Source organism: Rhea pennata, chromosome 3 (genome assembly GCF_028389875.1).
Source record: "Rhea pennata isolate bPtePen1 chromosome 3, bPtePen1.pri, whole genome shotgun sequence".
Taxonomy (NCBI): Eukaryota; Metazoa; Chordata; class Aves; order Rheiformes; family Rheidae; genus Rhea; species Rhea pennata.
This window is the reverse complement of record NC_084665.1, coordinates 41,907,890-41,933,892: the sequence shown is the minus strand read 5'-3', so window position 1 is coordinate 41,933,892 and position 26,003 is coordinate 41,907,890. Positions and strand designations below refer to the sequence as shown.

At 35.3% G+C, this 26,003-nt stretch overlaps 1 protein-coding gene across 5 annotated transcripts in view; it reads right to left on the bottom strand.

The window, feature by feature from the left end:
- Positions 1–472: 472 nt before the first annotated feature.
- The window catches only part of CEP170 (centrosomal protein 170), a 110,837-nt gene continuing 85,306 nt past the window's right edge, over positions 473–26,003 (bottom strand). For 3 of the 5 annotated variants that reach the window (XM_062572137.1, XM_062572141.1, XM_062572138.1), the window contains 7 exons: positions 20,531–20,765; positions 15,693–15,870; positions 14,098–14,265; positions 12,472–12,560; positions 5,661–5,754; positions 4,058–4,109; positions 473–2,814 (listed from right to left, as the gene is read on the bottom strand). In XM_062572137.1, coding sequence (XP_062428121.1) covers positions 2,528–2,814; positions 4,058–4,109; positions 5,661–5,754; positions 12,472–12,560; positions 14,098–14,265; positions 15,693–15,870; positions 20,531–20,765 — 1,103 coding nt within the window. In that variant the 3' untranslated portion in view covers positions 473–2,527. Of the gene's footprint in view, positions 2,815–4,057; positions 4,110–5,660; positions 5,755–12,471; positions 12,561–12,803; positions 12,944–14,097; positions 14,266–15,692; positions 15,871–20,530; positions 20,766–26,003 lie in introns of those variants that run through there. The other 2 variants (XM_062572139.1, XM_062572142.1) reach the window with 2 other exon arrangements.

Genomic DNA, 26,003 nt, shown 5'->3' with positions numbered 1-26,003 from the left:
AGTCTTATGCCCTCAGAATGGGGATAAAAAGGAAAAACGAAGCAAGATCACACCTGGCTGCTCGTTGCCTTTTTGCTGTGCTGCCAGAGCAAAGCTCGAGATGTTGTGTTGCAACCAGCCATGCAGTGCTGCTGCTCTCTGCTGCACTAAAATAAGTTTTCTGCTTATTTTGGTGTTCATGGAGAAGGCTGAAACATGCAAGGTGTGCTTTGAATTTAGTATTAAACTCACAGTTTTGTTCTTGCAGGAAACTTAACTACAGAAATCAGTTCAAATGAGGAAGTGAACCTGAGTACAGGAAAGTGAGCCAACAGGATCAGTACAAAATAAATTAAGCAGTAGTAACCTTTCTCCTGAAAAAGTTGCGTGAAAATGTCATTTCCTATTTCAGTAAAGGTAAGTTAGAATACAGAAAGACTATGTGAATATTCCAGTTCTGAATTACTTATTCACACATTTTCAAAGTTCCAGAAACACTTTATTTAAAAATGGAGTTGTAAATGCATATAACAAAATAACATACATAATAAATGTAACAAAAATAAATAAGGAGAACATGTCCATACAAAATAAGAACATAGTAATGCAAAATGCTTATTACAGAACATAAAGGTATAAATGCCTGAAAGAACACAAATAGGATCTTGCACAAAGAGCCCAAACCTTTAAGCCTTCCTAATCATTTCCTACTTTTACTTGAGTCTGCAGAAAAATCATGTTCCCAAGCATTAAACAAAAGAAGGAATTATGGTGATGATTTGGTACACTCCGTTTTCAACACCTAGGCTCTAGTTTCAATTTATTTTTGCCCTTCTGCCTCTTCTGAAACCTTTCTTATAGCCTCTGTAAACTAGTGTCATTCAGGCTTCCACGGTTAGCTAGAGTATATCGAGTCATACAAGAAGGCTTTTTGCTTTTAATTTTTTTTTTAAAGAAAATACGAAATCCATTATACAACAGATTAGTGGTTCTGTTTTTACATCTCTACAAAAAAAGTTTTTGCGTTTTTATTAACTGGTCCAACTTTTACTGACTTCTGAAAGCCTGTACAGTTTAAAAGTGTACAGAAAGTATTTTTTTTAAACAAATGTCATATAGGATTATTGCTGAAATATTAAAGACCATTTCATAAAAGCTGCAAAACTGTATCTTTAACCTTAATATATAGAGACTGATGCAAACATAGGAAAATTCCAGTCTATTAGTTACATTTAACAGAAATAACATTCCTCCAAATTACAGTGTTCTGGAAATACAAAGTAATTTACTTTATTTTTATTATTATTATTTCCAAATGTTAAGTTACTGGGACAACTTATAAGGAAAATAGGCTTATATAGGAAACTTTAAATAGACTTGCTTGTCAGTGGTATAAGCAAAATGTCTATGTTAGCAGTTTTCTTCCAGAATCCTTTTAAATATGTAAGACAGAGACAGGTTTACTAGCAAGACTACAGGAGAATATACAGAAGCAAATCATTTGCTCAGGAGCGCGTCTATCGATCAAGCAAATTATGACAACTCTATTTCCAAGTCCCCTAAAGAAAATTTTACATCTCATGATCATTCCAAGGAACAGTAATTTCTTTCACAAGCTCATGTTGCATTTGAATTGGTGAGAGCCCATTTGCCTCAATATGCTTTTTCATGTCCCACATTGCTGTATGTTTAAATCTGTTTGCTAGTTTCAGCAAACATTTGGACAGAAATGAGATATGAAATACTCCCTACTTTCATTAACATCAAAAAGACATTTGAATAAGGTCAAAAGTGCCAAATAGTCCTTTCAGAAAGTGGATTAAAACACTGCAATGTTAATACAATACAGTATTATCAGTTTTCTATGTACACTAAAACACTGTTTGCTGCTTAATGATATCGATATGTTCACCTACCACTCCCAGCAAATCTTAGTGCAAACATAATATGTGAACTTTTTAAACCCCAAGACAATTTACGCAGCAACAAGGTTATATAAATCACAGAACTGTTTGAGGTTTTCAGCACAGAAGAAAGAATGCTTTGTGAAATCTGCCTTACCTTTTGCAGTAATGTGTCATTGTAGTCAAAGATAATGTTTCCTATATAAATCATCTCATTCAGAATCAAAATGCAACTGTTCAACAATTCTGTATAAACTTTAGTGGAGGAGATCCATTCATAGAGCAGCTTGGCAAAGAGATTCAGGGTTTCAGTAACATTAAATGTTAGACTGCTTGCATGGCTTTTAAAAAGAAATAAATCTGTTAAGGGAAAACTGCTGATATAATAATTCTTTTGCAAAGCACACAACCACAAAGGGCAAACCTGCCACAATCTGCTTTTCTATACTGTATCTATGCTTATCTTTATGATTTGAAAAAGATTTGTGTGACAATCAAAGCATTACAGTTAAAGAAAACTGGTTTAACAAAACAAATGCTGTTTGACCAAGCCATTTTTTTTTTTATTTATAAAACCAGTATTAGGATTTTTCATTTATTTCTAAACATTCCACATGAAAGGTATTCGCATCAGCACCAAGATGTCATTCACGCAGAGTGGCATCTTCCTCTTCGCCGTCTGGGTTAAACCTATTGAAATGTATGCTGAAGTCAGACTCGGATTCAGCGTTGTCAAATTCAGCTGGGGCCGGGAGGGCGGCAGGTCGAGCAGCCCGAGGTTCTGGCTGGCAGTTTGCCTGCACCGGAGAGCGGGTACTGTGGGAAACGGGACTGGCCTTCGGCTTCGCCTGAGCTGGTAGGACGGGGCTGGCGAAGCCCAAGTTGCTCAGAGCATCCAGGGTACCATCAGGGTCAATCATAGCGTTAATCGCTAAGCAGTGAAGGGAAGATGAAAGGGATGGGGGAGAAGCCATGAAAATTATGATTTTCTGCACAAGAAAAAAGCTTTTTAAACTACACTAGAACTACAATAATTCTCAATTTCCATTAGAAGTTAAAATAATTAAATAATCATGTTAATTTTTCTTTGAACACTAATATATACACAAGGAAATGATTTGGTCTCTTCCTCTCGGCCTCGTTTCTTAGCAGCATAGTCTAAAGAACATAATTGCAACAAATTAACATTTTTTGATTAGAGCTGAGCATGAAACAAATAAATTTGTTTATAATAGTGGTTAATGGTTCCTCCTGAATTTTTTTAAAACATGTTATTTCTGATATTCAGATTTAATTCCATAATAATACAAATATAGGAAATTTACAACACAATTATGATTATATATAAACATCGACCACTTAGGAAATCCACCCTCCAAATCAAACTATAAACTAATTATAAACAATAGACAAATAAGGTTGCAACTTTTTAAAATCAGTTTTTAAGTTGATTTTGATAAAAGGAATAGAAGTCTGAAGAGCACACTTTATAAGCACAAGTTCCTCTCCATTATACACCTACATTAGTTTTTGCATGTGAAAAGCCAAGAAATAAACCTTGATATTTATAGACTGTGGCTTCCACAATTGCAAAGAATGGATTCAGTAATGTGAAGTAAATATGTCAATGCTTAATCCTAAACTTTCATTTTATCATGTCAGACAAATCTTTTTAGAGCTTTCCCAATAATTATGGTTCTAGAGCATTCCTTATACTGAATTGTCCTACAAATGAGGATATTACTGATTTGGAAAGGCTAATTATTTTATGTAGCTTAATCTCAGTACTCTTATCCCCCACTCTTCAAAATTTACCCACAAAAAATATTTATAGTAAGAATGTTTCTCAAATAATTCTTTTAGGATTCTCTGAACTATTGTTTTCATATGAAAATATATCATTATCATTCTTCTGTTTTAAAACATTTCAGTGACACTTCTTTACACAGATGTGTCAGCAATTATATGATATTAATATATGTAACTGATATTGTGATGACAGTTTAATAAAATGTGACATTTTTGTTTCACACTAATATTTATGTATATATACACATATGTATATTTATATTTATGCATATGTTTGTGTGCATGTGTACACACACACATATATATACATAAAAGAAATTGGAAGCAGATAATAACAAAAGAGAAAAATAAAAAGGTATTTATACCTTGCAGCTGTTTCTCAACTCGTTTCAGTTCCTGTAAGATTGATGAAATTTCCTAGAAAAGAAGCAAATATTCAAATGCTCAAGGACATGTCTCATGAAGAAAAAGGAGATTTGAACTACCTATCAGAGTAAATAGTCCTTGAATAATCCTTCCCAGGTAGCACTGCTTTAGGTTGGACAGCAGTGGATCTCTCAAAAACCAAGAGTTCCTTCTGACCAGCTGTTTACCCAGATCAACAAAATCTCATTCAGCCCCTCACACAGCTGCCTACACTACCTGTCCTCAAGCACAGATATACAGACATCGCTATTCCATAGAAATAAGGCAAAATGATAGCAAGGCTTTATAGGAAAGCTGCTTGAAAACCCCGATATTAATGGGGTAAACAGGGTGATGCATAACCTTGTTCAGATGCAAGTCAGAATAGTTAGTAAGATGCTCTCCCTGGGATTTTATCTGCAGTCGTGACCCCGGGGCCTGTGGGACCCATGACAGCACGGCTGGTGGGTCCTCAGTGCTCATTTGCTTTTCAGATTTGCCCCTCTGGCACTGCACAACTTGCTAATACAGACAGCCACAGCGAGTCAGTCAGAAGGAAAACAATCATTAAATGTATCACATCTCAAATTATAAATACGTTAATGCTACCGCTGCAGAATCCTACACTGAAGAATAGTGTTAAACCGACTGCTAAAGAGAGCTATCAGTGGTTTTTATGGGACTTTAAAAGCTGAGAATTTTCAAAGAAACTGATTTCAGAAACCCATTGAAGGACTTCTGTACTATCTAATTTAATGTATGGATTTTTGTGGGTGACCCAGAGATTGATAATCTTGGCTTTTACACAAAGTCATTATCTTTGAGCAGATTCCACATCTAAGCTGGACATAAATGTATCAAGGACAAAACAAACATTAGTTACAAGTATCTTCTGGTAATTTTTGATAATATTTTGTAGTACAAATAAGTACTGCTTTGATACTGGATTTGAACAATAAATTGCTGGGAAAACTAAGTAGAAACTTGAAAGTGAGTGTTCAGACCAAAAAACGGTAAAACTCCAAATAACATGAGATTCTATAGCTGGTGCATGGAGTTAGCACTTCAGCACAAAATTAACATGATTAAAGTTTTGAAGAGTGCTTTTACTGTGATATAGCTACAATTCTTTTCATTCACACATACCAAAATACAGTTGTTTCTTTAAATATTAATAATCATTTGCTAAATTAGCCTTAAAACTGTAAAGTAATTTTATAAATAAGCAACCTAACTTTTGAATTTGAATCGTTACTTTCTGTTTCATTAAAGTGACTTATGGAGTGTTTGCTGTAGGCTGTGTTTGTTGTAGGCTTTTAAATTATTCTTTATGCAAAGAATAATTCCTCCATACAATTACTTGAGACTCGTTATATATAAGAAAGTAAGGCTTCCTAATTATTAAAAAACATTAGGTTTATTCTTGAAATATACTGAGTGCCTAAGTAAAACTAAAAAAATTTTGCATTTACATAATTGAAAATAATACATTCTTCTGCTGATTATTTGAATATTAGATGAGAAAGAAGCTCATTCCACCCCAGAAATGATAACAGTTCATACCATGCTTGATGTTTTCACAATAGGAACTTCACTTTCAGCTCGCAACTTGTTTTCAATTTCTTCCCAATTTCTATCTTTGTCTTTAAATAATATTCTGTAAGAAAGAAATGCAAGAAGAGTATATTTAAAATAGACAGAAAATAAACAAATTAGGACTTAAAGATCAGATACATGACACAAAAAAACAGCTGAGGGAACATTAAATAAAACTGAAATCTGAAATATGAAAAACTGACAGAATCTAGCTTCGATTTTCAGGGATGCATATAGAGTTTCAGCAACATCATTCTTATTGACAAATAAAATGGTAAATCATATAGTTAAATACTTATATGTGGTGTTGAAAAGACACATCTCAGAATCTTTCCTGCAACTCTGATTTTTTTAATCCAACTATTTTATAGTAGTCAGAGTTCCCTATTAAGACTGCATTTTGCAACAGTTGCAAAATATAAGAGAAAAATCAACATTGTTAAATAAATGAAACTCTTATATTTGTATTTTCTATTAATTTAATGAAAAAATAATTTAGGAAGTAAAATAAAAATATATTTCAGAGAAGACATTTTTTTCTAATCCTTGAAAACCTTCAAAGCACAAACTACATATACATAGTTTAGTAACGTCAGTATCTTCTCTTTAGAGAAGTCACTTCTATTATTTCTAAAACCCCAAAGCATACGAGCTTCCCCCTTTTTTATGTTTTGTATCCTTGCTGTGATAAGTAATTTTTGTTTTCATTTGCCATATCATATACATCATTTGTTTATATTTACACAATTAAAAATAAATGAATCAATGCATATTTAAGGTCTGGCTATTCATTTTTATGAATATAAGTGACATAAGTGACACTATGGAGACATAAGGAGTATATTTCAAATCTACTTCTGTAACTTCTGTAAGTTAGATACTAACCTTAATTTGAAATGTAACTGTAGCAACCATTAATGGTATTTCAGAGTTGAAAACACAAAAATAGCCACAGTAAGACTGCTAAGCAAAAAATTTAATTTAAAAACATGAGCAAGAAGTTGCATACTCTCAAGAAGTTATTAGTACAGGTATGACTCAGAGGAAATCGTAATTTTTTTAAAGGAGGAAATCCTTGATACATTGCATCTCAGCACCTCAAAGACATAGGATTTCAAAGACAGCTGGGAGACTTACTCCTGCAGTTCTGTTAATCTTACTCTTTCTATGGAAAAATCCCACTCTCAATTACTATCTTGTCAAGAAAGTGTACTTATTCAAAACTTGTACGCTGCCACCTCAGTATAGAGACGCCTATGGGCAGTATACCACCCAGAATCTGCTTTAACTGCTCTTTTGTCTTCTCTTCACTCACAGTTGCCACAGTATCAAAACTGTTGTATGTTTTTTGTCAGATGTTTCAGTGAGAGGAGGTATCACTTAAATGATGTAATGGTATCAGGCCAAGTGACTACTTCTACGAGTGACTTACGTGTATTAATATACAAACTACAGAAAGAGTAAGGTGCTTTTGAGTGATGGAAAAAATAATTTAAAAGTAATCAAAGCTACAGCGTATAAAAAAAGAAATTCTTGAAAGAGTTTATGATGTCAAGAAGTGAAATCATCTTGTTACAAATCTGATCATCAGGGAGCTGGCAAGACTGTATGTGTGTTCTGAAATGGAGTACAAAAACTTGCAAAGCCATAAAACCACAAGCCTGAATACCAAAAAGGCTGACTATAGGAAACTTTTGGAGTCAGTATACAGAAAACCATGTAGGTACCCCATCTGTACTTTAATAGCATCTATATCACTCTGGAAATCATAAGAACATAGAACATAAGCCTTTATTTAGCAGAAAATTTCACTAGCATCACTTGTGTCACTAATAGGAGAAATTTTAATAGGAGAAATGTAGAAAATACTGTGATACTGCTTGTTTTTTTCCATTTACCTTCTTATTCATTTTAAATTAAAATATTTCCATGATTAGGTATGTGATTAAGGTGTTTGCTTGTACATGCGATAGATTCAGCCTTCCACTCTTTTAGAGATAATGTTATTATTTCTCTTTCACAAATTGAGTGTTCTCCATTTCAGAGATCTTTTTATTTAAAATGTTTTGAGAGAAAAACAGAGAACAGTAATTTAAAAATGGTCATTATTATCACTATAAAGTGAACAGGCCAATTTGTTTTTGGTAAAAATTTTAGAAAGACTATTGCCTTTTTTTTTTTGTTTTTTTTTTAAAGCTATTTCTTCAGTTCCTTTTTTAATACATATTAACCTTCTGGAGATCTACATCGCTGTCTCCTTTGCTCTTCTTCCTTCTTACCATAGTCTTTATATTAAAACAATGTATTTAGATGTGCCTACCTTCTTCTACTCTTACTTTTCCAGTCTTCCTTTCTCTTCCTAAACATTATTTGATTGTGCTCAGTCCTCATCTTTCTTTTTACTACACTTTGCAGGTCACACATGAAACAGCAGCAACTGACAAGCTGGTACCCACACTGACCCGATTGCTTTGCCTAAATTTTACCGGACTGAAAAGTTACTTGCCTGTTACAAGGCAAGGCAATAATACCACATTCATGTTGCACAGCACTGATAAAATCATAGGTCTTCTCCCTACAAAATCTACTTACCTCAACAATCTCTGAAAAGTTCTGTAAGCTTATTACAACGTATAAAGACAGAAAAACAGTCAAACTGGATATACAGTCTAGCACTGGGAAGCCACCATTAGAGTCTGTTAGCAAAGACTTGGTTATATGACCCAAGACGAGAAAATTGCTGTATTTTTTTTTTTTTAATATAATGTAGTTTTCTATACAGTATACTGGATGAGAACCTAAGTGAATATGCACAGCAATGAATAAAGATACATTATAAAGAAGCAGCTTAGCAATACCCAAGCTACGACCATATCCTGAAGAAAAGACGACATCTACAGGGGCGTTGGTGAAAGGAAAGAACCAGGCACTAGGTTCTGGTTCAAGCTGGACACTGGGCTGGACTCAGAACTCAAAGATTCTAATAGAGAAATACAGAGTCAAAAGCTTCTCTCAATCTTATTTGTTAATCGCATTAGAAAATATAAAAGCAGGAACGGCAACAGAACTCAATGGAATCCAGACATTATCTACAATGAGAAACCAAGAAATGGCAGCTCTAATCAAGCAGGGGAAGGAACAAGTCAGGCAAAAGGATATATATTTCTGTCTCTCCTCAGATTTATCTTCATTATTCTTTTCAACTCATTTTAATTTCTAGTCATTTCTGGTCAAGAATGACTAAAAATATTTATGTCCTTAATATTTTAGCCAAAGCAAAACTGATCTTTTTAGTAAAGCTAGCTATTGCAACTAAAATGTTAGACAAAGAATAACGTTCACATTAACAGGAAGCGTGTCTTTTTCCATTTGGCTTCAGCGAGCAGGGATATAATTTTTTAATGTGTAAGATGCAATTTGTAAACACTAATTGCCCTATACTGTCTCTGTTTTTGTTAAAGAAGTCTACATGTGTAAACAATTAAATTTTAGGGAGGACTTTTAAAAGCACAAAACACAGTCAGGCACACAACTATTACTGGCAGCTTTGAAAACTTCTCCTCCCCTTTTGGGTTTGAATACTCTCTGGAAGAGAGACAGCTGGCAAAACTGCTAGCTTGACAAGTCTTGACTGAATCTCATCACATCTGCCCTGGGCAGAAATTTTAATTTGCTTAGCTCCAGTAAAATGAGCAGAAGTATGCTAGTCAATGGAACTTATCTTTAGAGATTTTACCTTAGCTTTGTTATGATGTACATAGGTCCTTGGACCCTCACATGATCCCTAAAAAACAATTCTTCACTCCTGTTTTCTAATTCAAAATACCAATAATATTATGAATAATTGTGTATTATTCAAATCCATTTAAAGTAGCAGGACTGCATAACTACATCCTTTTCCATTTTATTATTAACAAGGAAATACTGATTACATCTCTGAGGAAAATGCTAAAGCATTATTTACTAAATAAAGTTTTTCCATTATATTTTTATAGATTTACACATTTAAAGTAAACAAGTGGAATTGCATATAATATTTACAGGTATGCTTATATTTACAATGTCATCTATGCTTGTAGAATTACTACACTAATTATAATGTAGCTGACCAACCTCTTATAAACTCAGACAGAAAATTAAATAGAAAAATATAAGCCTTGATTTTATAGTTATCTGCTTTCCTCTGAAAAAATTTACATACATAAATTTGTTTTAAATCACTGTGTTGAACTCACAGTTTTTTATTTTAAATAAACTGCAGTTCTGGCAATACATTTACAGATCATGAAGTGTCCAACTGACAAGAAAAATCAGGACAAAAACAACAACAAAAAAAAGAGCATCAAACACTGACCTATATACTACTTCTGAGGAACTTTAAGATACGTATTATCCCAGAAACCTACCACAAATAAGTCAATCAATAAGCAAGATTCTTGTTCCAATGATGCAGCTTTAACAGGAAAAAAAATCCTGGGAAGCAGAGTTCCACATGGTCTTCACAGTATTTTCCCACAGAATTATGCTCAAATCAAAACTATGCTGAATTAAATTTGTGATTTTGATTAGTGTTACACATCTAAGATTTCAGTATCTGACACTTCCTAGACAAACTGATCAATTACAGAGGTAATATTTTATCCTAGTCTAAAAATCATACATGCAATTCTATCAAACGACCTTCATATTTTAAATGTTTTTAAATGATAATTGAAAGAAGATCTGAAGCAGGACATGCAAATTATACAACCCTGAACTATGTATTTGGCATTTCCACTTCTTTCTGTCAACCAAAGTGGTTAGTCACCACCGGGTTGCACGTTCACTCCTTCAAGTTAAATGCAGCTGTTGGTAGAGAAACAAGTTATCATTTTTGACATGTCTGTATTTCCTGTCAGCTGCTATGATATTTAATGAAGGGATCTATCTAAACATGTGAGCTTATGGTATAGAATATGGCACAAGAGAAGGAAAGCCCTGGATACAGAGCATTTGTAACACCACACAGAGTGAAAAAAAAAAATTGGATCCATAATGGGAAAGAAAAAGTTTCAATATAAAGTATGATTGCAGCATATAAAGTTCCCAGCACAAACCACAACCATCTCAGTTCACAGTAAAAGCAATGCAAAACGAAAAAGACACCTTCCCTTCCCTTCTCCCCCCTGCCCCCTCCCCACCCCCCCAAAAAAAAATTAGAAAAGCCTACCACACCACACCTAAAGAAATCTCATGACTTGTTTTGTAAAGACCTTACTATACAGGTAATGCTGTGTCATGAGGATGGCATGAGTGAAAACAAGAAAATCTTTTTGCAAATTTAACAAGTAGGTCAACTGTTATTGCAGGAAATTTGAAGGCAAAAGCTGCAAATGAGTTTGACAGTAAGAGTAGGATAGGCCACAAATGATGTTGAAAGGAAAGTCTGGAAATGTATCATTTGATTTAAGATGGAACAATGAATGACTGAACAGGTGCAAGGAAGAAGGTGAAATATTTGGTCTATGGAAATGAACCCTGTGCAGAATTCTGGACAGATATAAAGCAGGGCAAAATAGCAATTGGAAATAGCAGAGAAAAAGAAGTTGTAGAAATTGAACTCTGAAACTGTGTGGATGAAAAAGCTTTATCACAGAATATCAAAGAATGGTAGAACACAGACCATCTAGATGCAGATGTGCCTGTGTAATAATGGCAAATTAACTCCAAACTTTGGCAAAGGTGATGCCAAATACCGATGAAAGTTAGTGGAAGACAGTATATATGCTGGAGTGAATACAAAATCCAGACTTGATAGTAGTCAGCATGTTTACTAGAATTTAAGACAATAATGCTGGCTGCTATCATACTGCTTTAAATACATAATTGTTCCACGAAGCTGAAATACAAAATTCCATTGTTAAAAAGTGTTGAACAATTCCAGATGTTTTATTTACTGCAGCTGTTTCAAAATTTTCTCATCTGAAAACTATGCTAGTAGCTTCTCAAGGTAATCATGGTGATGGTGTCCAGTTCTGGGCTCCCCAGAACAAGAGAGACATGGAGCTACTGGAGAGAGTCCGGTGTAGGGCTACAAAGACGATCAGAGGGCTGGAGCATCTGCCCTACGAGGAACGGCTGCGAGAGCTGGGCCTCTTCAGCCTGGGGAAGAGAAGACTGAGGGGGGATCTTATCAATGTGTACAAGCACCTGAAGGGAGGGTGTATTTTTTTTCCTGCCTTTGACACAAAATAACAGTGAAGCAAGACTTTTCCAAGACCACTGCCTTGCACATTGTCTAACTGACTGTCTCCAGAACAGATTCTTTTTCACAAAGATTTTTTGAAACTGTTCTCCCATTTGCTTTTTCTTCCTAAAATGGATGATCCCTAGACCAGCCTGGCAACTATACAGGGTCCACTTCTAGGTCCACTTCTACGGCTCAGCAACACTTTAATCCTGTCTTTTAAGAAAGGGAGTTCTAGGAGACTTGTATAAAGGTAGTGTAGATTTTGCACAGCATTTGTTTGTGTTGGACCAGTGCTGGAGTATGATGGATACTGCTCTGTTCATGCAAATGTTGTTGATACTTAACATTCATATAATGTGAAACACACACAAACAATAATGGAATAATTATTCACCAGAAATCTTTCTGAACACTAAAAAAAGCCATAGTAAAAATTGCTTTTTTAAAACAGAAGTTGTTACCAATATGTTTACTGTATTATATATGTAACTGCAACAAGTAGGAATGTCAATAAGAGCAGAACAGTAATTACAATAATAAAAAACTCACCTGATTTTGCCAGCTGTTTTGTCTATGGATTGTCTTATCTTGCGAGAAAACTGAAAGACTGAGGACAACAGCAAGCTATCCCCCATAACCTGCAATAAATTGTTAATGAAAAGACATTAAGGAGGTGATCAGGAGTAGTCAGCATGGATTCACCATGGGGAAATCCTGCTTAACCAATCCGATAGCCTTCTGTGATGGAGTGACTGGCTGGGTAGATGAGGGCAGAGCAGTGGACACTGTGTACCTTGACTTCAGCAAGGCTTTTGACACTGTCTCCCATAACATCCTCCTAGAGAAGCTCAGCAAGTGTGGGTTAGACGAGCGGGCAGTGAGGTGGATTGAGAACTGGCTGAAATGCAGAGCTCAGAGGGTCGTCATCAGTGGCGTGGAGTCCAGTTGGAGGCCTGTGGCTAGTGGCGTCCCCCAGGGCTCAGGACTGGGTCCCATCCTGCTCAATTTCTTCATCAACGACCTGGATGAGGGGACGGAGTGCATCCTCAGCAAGTTTGCTGATGATACCAAGCTGGGAGGAGTGGCTGACACACCTGAGGACTGTGCTCCCATTCAGAGAGACCTGGACAGGCTGGAGAGTTGGGCAGAGAGGAACCTCATGAGGTTCAACAAGGGCAAGTGCAGGGTCCTGCACCTAGGGAAAAATAACCCTGGGCACCAGTACAAGCTGGGGGATGACTTTCTGGAGAGCAGCTCTGCAGAGGAGGACCTGGGAGTGCTGGTGGATGACAGGTTGACCATGAGCCAGCAGTTGCCCTTGTGGCCAAGAAGGCCAATGGTCTCCTGGGCTGCATTGGGAAGACTGTTACCAGCAGGTCAAGGGAGGTGATCCTGCCCCTCTACTCAGCCCTGGGGAGCCCTCATCTCGAGTACTGTGTCCAGTTCTGGGCTCCCCAGTGCAAGAGAGACATGGAGCTACTGGAGAGAGTCCAGCGTAGGGCTACAAAGACGATCAGAGGGCTGGAGCACCTTCAGCCTGGGGAAGAGAAGCCTGAGGGGGGATCTTATCAATGGGTACAAGTACCTGAAGGGAGGGTGTCAAGGGGACAGGGACAAACTCTTCTCAGTTGTCCTGTGTGACAGAACAAGAGGCAATGGGCAGAAATTGAAGCACAGCAAGTTCCTCCTGACCGTGAGGGGGAATTTCTTCCCTGTGAGAGTGATGGAGCACTGCACCAGGTTGCCCAGAGAGGTTGTGGAGTCTCCTTCTCTGGAGAAGTTCAAGGCCTGCCTGGATGCAACCCTGTGCAACATGCTCTAGGTGACCCTGCTGAGCGTGGAGGTTGGACTAGATGATCTCCAGAGGTCCCTTCCAACCTTACTGATTCTATGATTACTAGTTCTACAGGAATTGGATACAAACAATTATGTAAGTTTTGAAATAAAGATTTTTTTTTTAAGAAATTCATACTTGTGTTCTAATCAGTATCCTATACAAACAAACCATATTTGAGCATTTTACAGACTAAATAATATAGAAAATTTTTTTTCCAGCATTACTGCCACTTGTCCCAGGAGGCAAAGAAAGGATCGTGTTTGGAACATTAAATGGGGAGAGAATTGTGAAAGCTCAAAATAGACACATTACTATATAAAAACAGGCTGTGTACTCACTTCATCTCTGCTCCAAGTTCTTCTCCGGGTAATTGTTGGGGGATCAAGGGCATCTGTTAGCTGAGGTCTAGGATCAGCAGGCCGACCGTTCCCCTCAGGCGGTTTGGTATGCACTAGTGGAGGAATTTTTCTAAAATTGAGACTTTCATCAAATACACGGTCAACCAACTGGGGGAAAAGAAAGATGCAGTTTATGAAACCTACTGGATATATGCAAGATTGGAAACAGATTCCATCTGAAACAGATTACAAGAATCCTATCAAATAAAAATCACTCTGTCCATCTTCTATGGTATCAAATAATGCAACTCCTATGTAACAATACCTTGTAAAAACTAATGGCTTTTTTCAAATACCAGACACACATGGCAACAGAAATAAGACTACCTCATAGAAATGTTGCTTAGGTACAGGTAGTACATTAGTTATCTATAAACTGGTATTAGATATTTTCTTCCTTTTATTAATGAAGCATATTTGTGAAATTCAGTAGTACCAGAGTTTAACTTTATTCAAACCAATTAGTTGAACTGTTACAAGAAGCACATTTATCTACATTGAGGAGATACTGCCACTTGCAGTAGTATGTATGCACTGTACATTTTTTTTTTAAAGAGGAAAATAAACATGGATTTAGTAATATACATCAGTGTGCTCTAACTGGATTTGAGAAAATGCACACTTCTATTTGCTGAAGTTTAGTTCTTTAGTCTAAGAATTAAAAAAAAAATCCAAGTGGAGGTAACTTTACTGGGCATACACCTCACTGATTTCTTGCCACTGTTTATATCTTTTTTTTCCACAGAAAATGACAGTCTTATACTAAACAGTCAACTAGTGTATTAACCAAACCTTTCATCCACAAAAATGAGTAAACATATTTTGAAAGTAGTACTATGAAGGAAAAAATACAGTAAACATTTATGAAAAGTTAGGATGATTGTAATATGGTAAAAAGAGATGACTTAAATTCACATCAACATATCAGATCAAAATATTTACCAGCATTAGATCTGTGATGGTTACTAGAACAAGTTAGTCAATATATTCATACAACAGCACACCAAAGAAACTCAGAGAAAATAAGAACTAACAGAAGCACAGGACAAACTTATTTTAAGGCAGTTTTTGATAATGTTATTAGGAAAGAAAATCTAAGGTATTGTTAATGCTGCCTAAGTACTTCAGTGTTCAGAAGAAACTTTTATGTCACCTGTGAAAAGAGGGGCTCTTCTGTTTGTAATATGCAAAGTATTACGTATACATATTTGTATATATTCATGCATACACACTAGTATCTTTAAATGCACTTAGATATTACTAAGTAGTATCTAAGGCCATGGACAAGCAAGAAACAAATAGCCATCTTGTCCTCTGTTTCATGGAAAAAAAAGAGACAGACAGACAGAATGCACTGGGTGATCTTTTTGACAGTCTGTGTTCATAGACTCATTTCTGGGTTGCTTATTTGTCAAAACGTAAAGGAATTTAAAGCAAAAGAGAATGTAGCGATCATGCACATAGGTTGGGTGGAAATAACTAAAAAAAGGCTATGCAAAATGCTAAAAGCAAAAGAAATAAAGAAAAGAAAGAACCTTATGCATTTCTCCATGAAGATCTCCTACCTCTTCTCTAGTGTCTATGGCAGAGCCAGGGGTGGTGGCAGCAGTGCTTACTGTGGTACTGGGGGCAGTGCCTGAAGAAGTCACTGAATCTATCTCTCCTGCTACATCGTTGATTTCCCGTGCGATGAGAGCCAGATCTTGACTGATCCTAGTAATAAAGACAGTGTTACATTCCTCCCTGCAAATACTTCCAGGTCACCAGAGCCCAACCTGCAGCCTTTGAACTTCTAGGTTGTAGCTCTTGATGATAACTGTACTACGACAATGTATATATCATTACAAGCTGAAAATCTGTTCACAAAACCACAGATAGCAAATTTTTAACTGCAGCTTTTAATCCTATGCCTCTCTAGAGGAAGAAGATAAAAGACACAGAGTCTTGAAAGACAGAACTTCCTTGTTTTCTTTTTAGTATTCCCAAGCAGAGGTATGTGCAACATGGGCAGTAAGTGCAACATCTAACATGCACTGGAAACACTGTGAACATACTGCACAGATGATCTGTGTATGCAGTATGCACAGTACACAGATGCAGTGTATGCAGTAAAGCTGACTCATCCAGAATATCTTTGATTTAATACTATGCTATACCACAGTTTGCCTACTTGCAAAGAATTTTGCCAGGACTTCTGGCCTTCCAGCAGCTTCTCAGCTTGCTTGAAATAAGCTGCTTGCACATCTGAAATTCCAGATAAATACTTAAATGCTCAAATTTAATCAAGGCAAGCTTTCCTGTTAGAAAAACAGGACATGCCTGTGAAAACCTATATATGATAGCACAAGTATATCTCACTTCCCAACCAAAGACTCCTGTGAAAACTTACTCTTTGAAGTGCTCTGAACTGCTGCCTCTCTTTGCAGTTGCTGCACAGCAGTTTTTCCTTTTCTCCTGATGCATGGCATCACAAAATAACTCTGCTCAATCTTCTGCTTAGTAGCAGGCAAGCAAAGGGAGGGAGCCTGTCTGCCTCTGGTTGTGCCACTCCTCCCCAGAGCATCCCAAGAGAGGAAAAAAGCAGAGGTATGAAAAGGGAACGCTTGGTGGACTGCTCTGCATTCCAGGTCTTCCAGACTGCTGCTCGAAGCCGGAGATTCGAGCAGGTGCTGAGCCTTTGAGCTACTACTTTACCTGCCACTAACTATAGCACCCTGAATCTCCGGCTTCGAGCAGCAGTCTGGAAGACCTGGAACGCAGAGCAGTCCACCAAGCGTTCCCTTTTCATACCTCTGGCTGACAGGAACAAAGACAAAAGAGTCAACTGTGCTAACGCGGTACCCGCTGAAGACTCCATGAATGGATGCAGTCACCCTTTTAGTAGAAGGAGATGTACAGCAAGGTTACATTCGGTGCTGGCTGCTGCTTATTAAGGGGTGAGGCTGCCTCACACTATTTTGAAATTGCTTTTGTCTTTAAGCTAAAGTATGTGGACACCACTGCTATAGAGACAGAGTTTGAGAGTCAAATTTGTACTAGAAAAACAAAACAATTATAGAAATTTTTATCAAATTCCAGCACTGGATTTTGTGGCTAAGCATTAGCAGTTTGATAAAGCACAACCTCGTCTGGCATAAATTAACATACAATTGGAATAAGGCTGTGGGATCAATATGCTTCAATTACCTGTAACCACTCAAGACATTATTTCTGAATATACACAATGAAAGACTGGAACAATAAAGTAAAAAGCAAGTTAATTATTTATAAAGTATGTTACATGCCCACAACTACATTAACTTATTAAACCTAATTACTACATCTTTTGGGTCAATTTTTATGTCTGTTTCATGTTCTTACATATGTGCACTATTAAACATCCAAAGTTTGAGCTACTATCCTGGGTTAAAGAGAAACTAGAGCAATTATTTTCTTTTTTCAGACAACCACATCAATTTTTGAAGACAGAGAATGAAAGGTATGCTATCAAATGTTTGAACTTCTGGGACAAGTTTTGGTATTTAACGAATAGTTATGAAGAAAACAAAGAATAGGGAATTGTTATTATCAGCAATTCCTCCACAACAGGAGCGTCATTAAACACTACAACCGAAAGTACTACAAATCAACTAAGGTGTAGCTCTCCAAAGAAATCGGTAATGTTTCAACATGGGACAGTTATTTCAACTGAGTTCTTACCTGACAATCAAAATTTCACAACATTTCAGGTGTCTACATAAAAAAAGAATTTTAACAAATCCTGAAAATTTCATAATAAACAATTCTAACATGGATGGCAAGCAATCAATTTCTTAGACAAACATCACGGTCAACCACTAGTCATGTGAACAAATCTGAAATTAGTTTTAGTATGACAGTAACCTACAGTCAATACTCAAGTGAGATTCTTTGAAAAGAAATATTCCATACAGAAACAATTTAGAGCACTGAAAAAAAAAGAAAAAAGAAAAAAAGAAAATCAGGAAACTAACTGAGAGTTGGGCTTGACTTCTCATAAATGAGGCATTCAAATCATTTTTGCATTAACTATTAGAAACCAAGAGTATCTCATAAACGTAAGGAGTATGTTTTGTACAACCAATAACAGCACCTGGCTTCATATGGGGACACCATGACCAACAACCTGGAGCTTTAACTCTTACTTACCTGTAGTGAAAGAATACCTGCAGTAAAAAAAAAAAAAAAAAAAAAAAAAAAAAAAAAAAAAAAACCCACAGTAAAGTAGTAACACTTCTAATATACATCTGTACGAGTACCTAACTGCTAGGTTTCTTATCACATTTGTGCAGACTAATATTTCATGCTTCCTCAATGGAGTAAGTTAATTTTGTAATGATAGTTTGAAAAACTTATATACAATATGATCACATTTCATTACAGGGAAAAACTGCAGTCATTCTGTCCAACATGTTAAAACTGGAGTCTAATGCTTGAGTTGCTACTTCAGCCTATTTAACAGAACTTAGACATGAAACACCTATTATTCTGAGTGTGTATATTCCCTTCAAGCCAAATTTGCTCGTTTCATTACTTTTTAAAATATATCTTTCAAATTTTCAATTCAGTGAGCGTTTGTAAATTGTTCAAGCCTGTGAAAAGCACAAACTGGGTCAATCTTTGAAGATCAGTTTAATTACAGTATGATGGTAACACAGACGAAATACTTCTGTCATATAATCTATACACTCATTTCAAATGCACATTTATTATATGAAATACTTATCTTTGCACCTCTCTAAGCTGAACTGTTATTCAATTAAAAAAATATCAATAGATTTTAATGAGATCATATGAATCCATCTGAATTTTTTCATTGTTTTCTATTTTTTGCAGGGACATTTTTGCAGACATGATTGATGACCAGCAAGCATAAATGAGTTAGGAAAGGAAATAATAAAAGAATATAACTGCAGAACTGAAGAAAACTAACTATTCTATTTCTCTCCAGGTGACATTTTCATATCCCACTATAATGTAACAACATCAATTACTGTTATTATCCATTTATTTCCACAATTAAAAAAATTTGGTTGCACACTCTAGTAGAGCAACTGCAAATTCAAATGAAAAAACAAACCTCCCTGACTTCTGCAAGAACTGAATATACCTTATATACGTGTGTGTGTGTGTGCACACATACAAATATATATTACAAACACACACACACACATAAAGAAATATATGTTGTTAAAGTACTTGTATTAATTTATGTTCATATAGGTACAATATGACCTAAGCTACAATATTGAAATCATATTTTTCCATGTTTTTAAGCACATCATTCTTGCATTAAATTGATTAAAAATTTGAATTCTCCTATGAGTTTTCTGTATAAGGACAAAATGTACATATCAGAGAGACACCTCTTACCAACTATGCATGTGTAAGTCTGACCACACTTGGCCATTTTACACATCTTCGCAAATATTATAGCCTTACTAGAAACACTGAAGCTAAATTATCTGCAGATTCCATTTGTATGGCCATTAGATATCCTTATCATTTTAGGATTTTTTTAAAATTATACCTCTGTGTTTGCGGTGAACTTTGCTAAAGTTGGGACAGAAAGTTGGGGACACTTTATTTATTTATTTAGCTTTTGTTAATTTTAACACCTGTTGATCTAAACAGAGTTAAGCATATTCTGATTTACAGAGTTTTATTTATTTAATCTATTTGAAGCGCTCACTACCTGAGTATTGCATTATATGAAAACAATCAGTTACTACAACGTAGAACTGACTACCTTTTTCATGGTTCACTTGAAACGCAGTGCTATTAGCAGTAACAGAGAAAATGCTATACTAATCTCAGGCACTAGCAACAACAGAAATTACTTTTTGATGAATACATAATGACTTAAAATAGAAAATGCCCAACATGAAGTAATATCTAGAACTAAAAATTAAAGTGAGAACAGAGTCTTTCACATTGCCAAAATTACTCCTCTCTCCCAGTCACCTATGCATTGATCTGAAATTTTATATTAATATCAATGAAAATCTAGTACAAAACCAAATACACTTCTGACTCGAAACAGACTGTTACAGACTTAAGAGTTCTACCTAAAGTACAACTGTACATCCTGCTAATGCAACCAGAAGTTCCTGTTCTGGGATCTAGCCACCATAAATCAGCAATGACTATCATATTCCATTAAAAAATAATGTGCTGGTAACATGAGTGTTCTGTCTGTCAATCTCCCATAAGAAGAATTTAAAACTACCCATTCAGCTAGCAAATGGAAGCTCTAAGTAGAGTGATATAGAAAAGCCATCAGCTCACTTCCCCACATATAACTAGCTGGATATGAATCTTTGGTATTTTAGAGGCACTCTGCTTTAAAACCAACCTTGCTATTTCTTCACGATGAGCAGTCCAGTCACGAATGTAGTCTTCCTGTTCCTTTATTCTGTGCTTGAATGTATTGCTACTTTGAGTTGCTGTCCCAGTGCTCTGCAGTCGTGTGGTTTTCAGGGCTGGAGAGGTACGTAGACGGGTATGTTTAGGGGAATTACGGTTTGATCCAAATTCATCTTCTGAGGTGGAAGCATAATCTGTAGGAAAGCGCCTCCATCTTGCACTTACTAAATTAGTTTAATTATTAAAAAAGAATTATTATTGCATCTTTTGTAAGGAATAAAGTTATTATTTCAGTAACACCACAAAAATACACAACTATTCATTATCAGTCCCCAGGTACCTTACAAAAGTTTTACTGACTACATCTTAAAAAGAAAGATACAAAACTTGTGTTAAATAATAAATACTGATTAATAAAACATAAAACGGATGCTCTTTGTATAATGATGAGTGAAAAATGATGTAAAAGTCAGTACTTGTATATAAGCTCAGGCAAACTGTATTTGCAAAACAAGGACCCAATTCATTAACATTTAAGTATATAGTCAGATTGCACTTTTTCTGCAGATTTTTTCCCAAGTTAAATTCTAAGTTTAAGTGATACACACAAAACTGAAAAGACATGAAGGAAGGATTAAGCTGGCACCAATCCCTGAACACATGCTTACATAAAGAAAGCATAAAACTCCTAGAGGGTACATTATGTAGTTAGTACAGAAAAAATAATCACTATTGTGTTGCAAAAATGAGAAGCACTCACAAAACAATCATCTTCAGTGCAAAAGGCATATATTCTATATCCAATGTATAAAACACACAAAGCATATATAGCCATGTTGCTGAAGACAGACTGAAGTATAAGAGAATTGAAATGAAGTAGCAGGGTCTCTTCTCACTGTGAATTACTAAAGACTAGAAAACGTGTTTCAGAAATGCTGTCCTCAAACATTTCCAGTGGGATTAGATATCATCAAGTGTAATGGAGTGCTCATCACTACAACCTGCTAAAAATCTGCCAAACTCACTGCTATTCATCAGGCTCTACACTTACTGCAGATATTTTAAAAATTGTGTGTTCACCTGTTGGTAGTTGTTTTTACTATGCGAGTGAAAAAAAACATAAGCAGTAATAATGATTCTTCCTGAACCATTCTCAAAAACATTACAAATGAAGTATATATCAATGCAAATCTAGGTAAAAACTGAAAGTAATTTTTAGTTGAGAAAAGATTTATGTAATGCGCTGAAATATGACAGTATGTAGAACATAACATTGGTGTATAAGCTTACATCCCTTCCCACACATAAAAATTCCTTTTGTAATTACTGAAAACAAATATACACTTATGCAATTTTTTCAAGTTTAAATGTGAGCCTAATTTGAAGTAATGTGGGCTTTGAATCATGTCCAATTCTACTAATAATTTTTCAATAATCTAACTTTACTGAAGAAAATCAGTCAGTTACTATTCTCTTTTAGAGGTTTCAAACTTGTTTTGATCATAGGGAAGTAGAACATAAGCAGAAAAAGCACATTTCCCCACCAATAGCATGCAAGCAATGTGTGACCGAAGTCCAGAGTACTTTATGAGTTGGGCCCACAGTTTATCATCAATTTTTGTTAAAATTCTTTGTCCCAATTCCAATTATATCAATCGAAGCAATTATAAAATCCATCTTAAAATCTCTCACGTGAGCTAGTCCAGCAACTCAACACTGTACAATGAGCATATGTAATCATATATTTAAAAACTAAAGATTGAATGAGAAGTGAAATATCAGAAACAGATTTGATTTCTAGTACTCTACCACTGTAAGTTTCAACAGCAGGATCTGGGTCTGGGAGAAGCTTGGATTGCTCTGTGTACAAAATAGTGTTTTATCATGTTAATTCTTATTAAAATATTTGCTTAATAAAAATCTATTGCTGAGATTAGTGTTAAACCCTCTCTTCCATACAGTATGCCCCCACACTTCTTGGGAAAAAGATTCTTAAATTATACATTCATTCAAAACCAATGAATTTTGCAAAAGCTTAAACATTTCAGAGAGGATCTGTCTGAATGAAACGACATCAATAATTAACTACATAGTGCCATAAAACCTCTTGCCATTTTTAAGTCTTAAAACGTTACCGCACCTTAGAATGGCGTTAAATGTTAAAATGGTATAAAATGTTAAAAAAACGGTTTCTAATTAGCATGGAGAAAAATAATACAGACTTAACAGTAAAAATCTCAAAGTTGTATGATTTACGACAAGCAATAACCAAGCACGTTTTGCATTCGGCTAGCTATACATTTGCACATTTACACTTTTAAGACAAGTTTTGAATTATGCAGCCCACAAATGTGACTGTAGTTTATGCAGATTTCTGAAAGCCATCTGGGACACCAAAGACACTGAATATCAGAATCTATCACCAGAAAATCCTCCCAAACCCTGGAACCTAAACCAGGAACTAGTCGGCTTGAAGTACATTGTGTTGGTAGCAAGTTTAGTGATTTGCTCATGGTATCTTGCTTTTTCAGGGCAGACTTTACTAAGCCATAGCCTTTATAAAATACTATACTTTCACTGATGCATTGCTTTCTCAAGTTTCATACATTTCAAGGATCTTGAAATTTTGTGCTACAATAACAGTAAAGATCAACTGGTAAGGGCTGTTTTCTCTCCACGCTGAAACCCTCGTGTTCTTTCACAAATACCTTGATAGCTTCGATCAACTCATTTGCTACTTATTTGCAATGTCAACTAGATCAGCAAGCCAGCAGAGCTGTTGAATGCATGTCAACTATTTGCTTAACAGGTTCTCTCTGCTCTGAATTAATGCTTACTTTTACAGTTGCCATCATTGTCTGGCTCACAAATTCCTAAAAATCAAGTCTACCTCTAAAACTATGTTACTCTAGACCTGAACCTGATCGTTCCTTTCCCCAATAGATAGGTCTTCCTGTAACATCATCTTCAATTTTCTTCCAGAGCTGTAAGAAAAGGTCTTCCGCCTTCTGTTTTTATTGGTCAAACTCTACCGTTTAAAATGATTCAGTGCCTTGATCAAATCTTTCATTGCTTGGATTAAATCTCATGCTGAAAAACTATTAATCCTGCTTCTCATGTTTTTACAGTGTTGTCAGTTTTCAAGCCTCCCACCACAGAAACACCCTGATAATTACTTTAATGCTGGTATTCTCATCTAAGACCTTCCATTTATCTGCTTGCCCCTTTATTTGAATGCAAGCAATACTAAACAGTATCAAGACTTAAAAAAGATCCTTGAAATTATGGACTTCCTGACAGTTCTGAGAATTTTAATGCTATTACACTTTAAAGTTCATCCACATGAAGTATAAGGCAATAAAAAAAATATCCAAAGACTACATTTTTTTTCTCTTTTACAGGCACATATGTCTAAACATTCAAAAAGATTTGGGAAATGCAGAAATTTCTCGTTGGTAGTCTGAGTTTAAAAGGTGTGATTGTGCTGTTAATATTAAGTAGTGATCTAAAATGTCATAAAGTCAACTCTGATGAACAGGCCCATGGAAAAATCTTAACACTTAGATCTCAACTGTTTTTCTGGTAAAAGAAAAAAACCAAAATTATTGTCAACGATCATTTTCCAGTCTAAGTGAAGGGAAACAAGAAAATAAATCACATTTATATCTTAAGACTGCCTCAGTCAAAAAACTAAAATGCATATAAATATTGAGGCATTTTTCCTCAGTCATTTCATTAGTAATTTCCAAAAATCACTACAATTTAAATGGCATTTCTAAAAATAAAAGTTGATATTAAGTTGACATTTACAAACAAAATTAAGTTCAGGAATTATATGCTTTGGGCCCCAAATCTGTGTTGCATTACATTTTAATATTCTGCATGACAATAACATACTATTCAAATATATTTTAAATACGCTTTTATGGAAATAAACTCATACATGGTACTTTTGGTAACTTGATGCATTGAGTAGTTCTTAGATCATTTTATTTGGTGATAATGGGAAAATGGAGGTGCACTGAGTTGTGGCCTATATACATTAGGAAATTTTACACCAATCTTCAGCAAATTCAAATTTCCCTCAAGTACACCCTAAATATCCTTGTAAAAAATTACACAATAAGCTTACTGACATAGATAAAATCTGGAACTCCAAATCCTAAACAGTAGTATTTTACTAATATAGTAACAAGACTTGACGAGTTCATCAAGCCATGATTTTGCTTTTGCTTTTTAGTATTTTGCTTTCACAGTATCTGACTGCTTTATTTATTGTTTTTTTTCTTGCATTTACAGTGAAATCTGCTTCTCCTGGATTTTGAAATATAAACTGATAAAACTTTTTCTAACAGAAGCTATTTCTACTGTAGATTCTTCAAACAATGATATGTTGAGATAGCTCATGAAAAGACAGTATCTTTTCTCTCTTGAAAACAGTGTATTTATATAAGCTACCTTAAATTTTGATTGTGTAATGCAGGTAAATCAGAAGAATAACAAAGATGACCATAACAGACTAGAAAGAAAATACCAAAACCAGTCCACTGAGCAGAACTGGCAAAACACTTAAAACCATGGGGAACTTCAGGAGGCACAGTCCACAAGAGCACAAACCTCAAAAACCCATACATAATTTTGTGAAAAATGGATAAAGAAACCAAGCGATATGAAATATCTGGGTTTCACCTTTTTAAAAATCAATAGCATCAGGATGTGAACTAGTGTCAATTATTAAATTAAACCTATAAAAGCAATCTTATAAACATATAAAAGCACTCTTCCCTGACCTAAATGTTGCCACCTTTCAGACTGCACATACCACTAATTAAAAATGAAAATGTACTTTTTGTGTAAGAGATCTGAGGAAAAGACTGAGGTTTTTTCTCTGAAGTTTCACTTTTTCTTGTATCTTTGCAGAAACCTGCTATAACACAATAGATACAACTTCATAGTTCAGTAAACATCTCCTTGCATCTCTTCTGAAATTTCTATTTAGCTAATCGATTATACAGCCAATAGTTACTTGCCTGGGAAAGACTACTAAAAATTCTATAAAAGGACATATATGATACACAAACAACAAACAAGCAATAGGACTGCTGCAAATGTACATGTCATAGATGCTTTTATCAGCTGAGAATGGGAAGCTGTAAAGCAGAAGATATAATAATTTTGGTGGCAAAACAAAAAACACAAAACATCAAAAATAAGGAAGCTATTCCATTTCCCCCTCCCCTGATTGTGCTTTAAAATTAAAATTGGCTTCAAATAAGGTCAATCTGGTAGTACAGCAATTCAAAAGGCAAGAAGACACCAATTATAGATATTTGTTTCATCAGCAAGATGACTTCTCTAAAATTACATTTTAATTTTAGTTGACTCAGTGTTACTGTTGGAAAAAAAGCCAGTAGCCTTTCTGCCTGCCTGCACCTAAAGTGTTATGCCACCTTCTAAGAGAA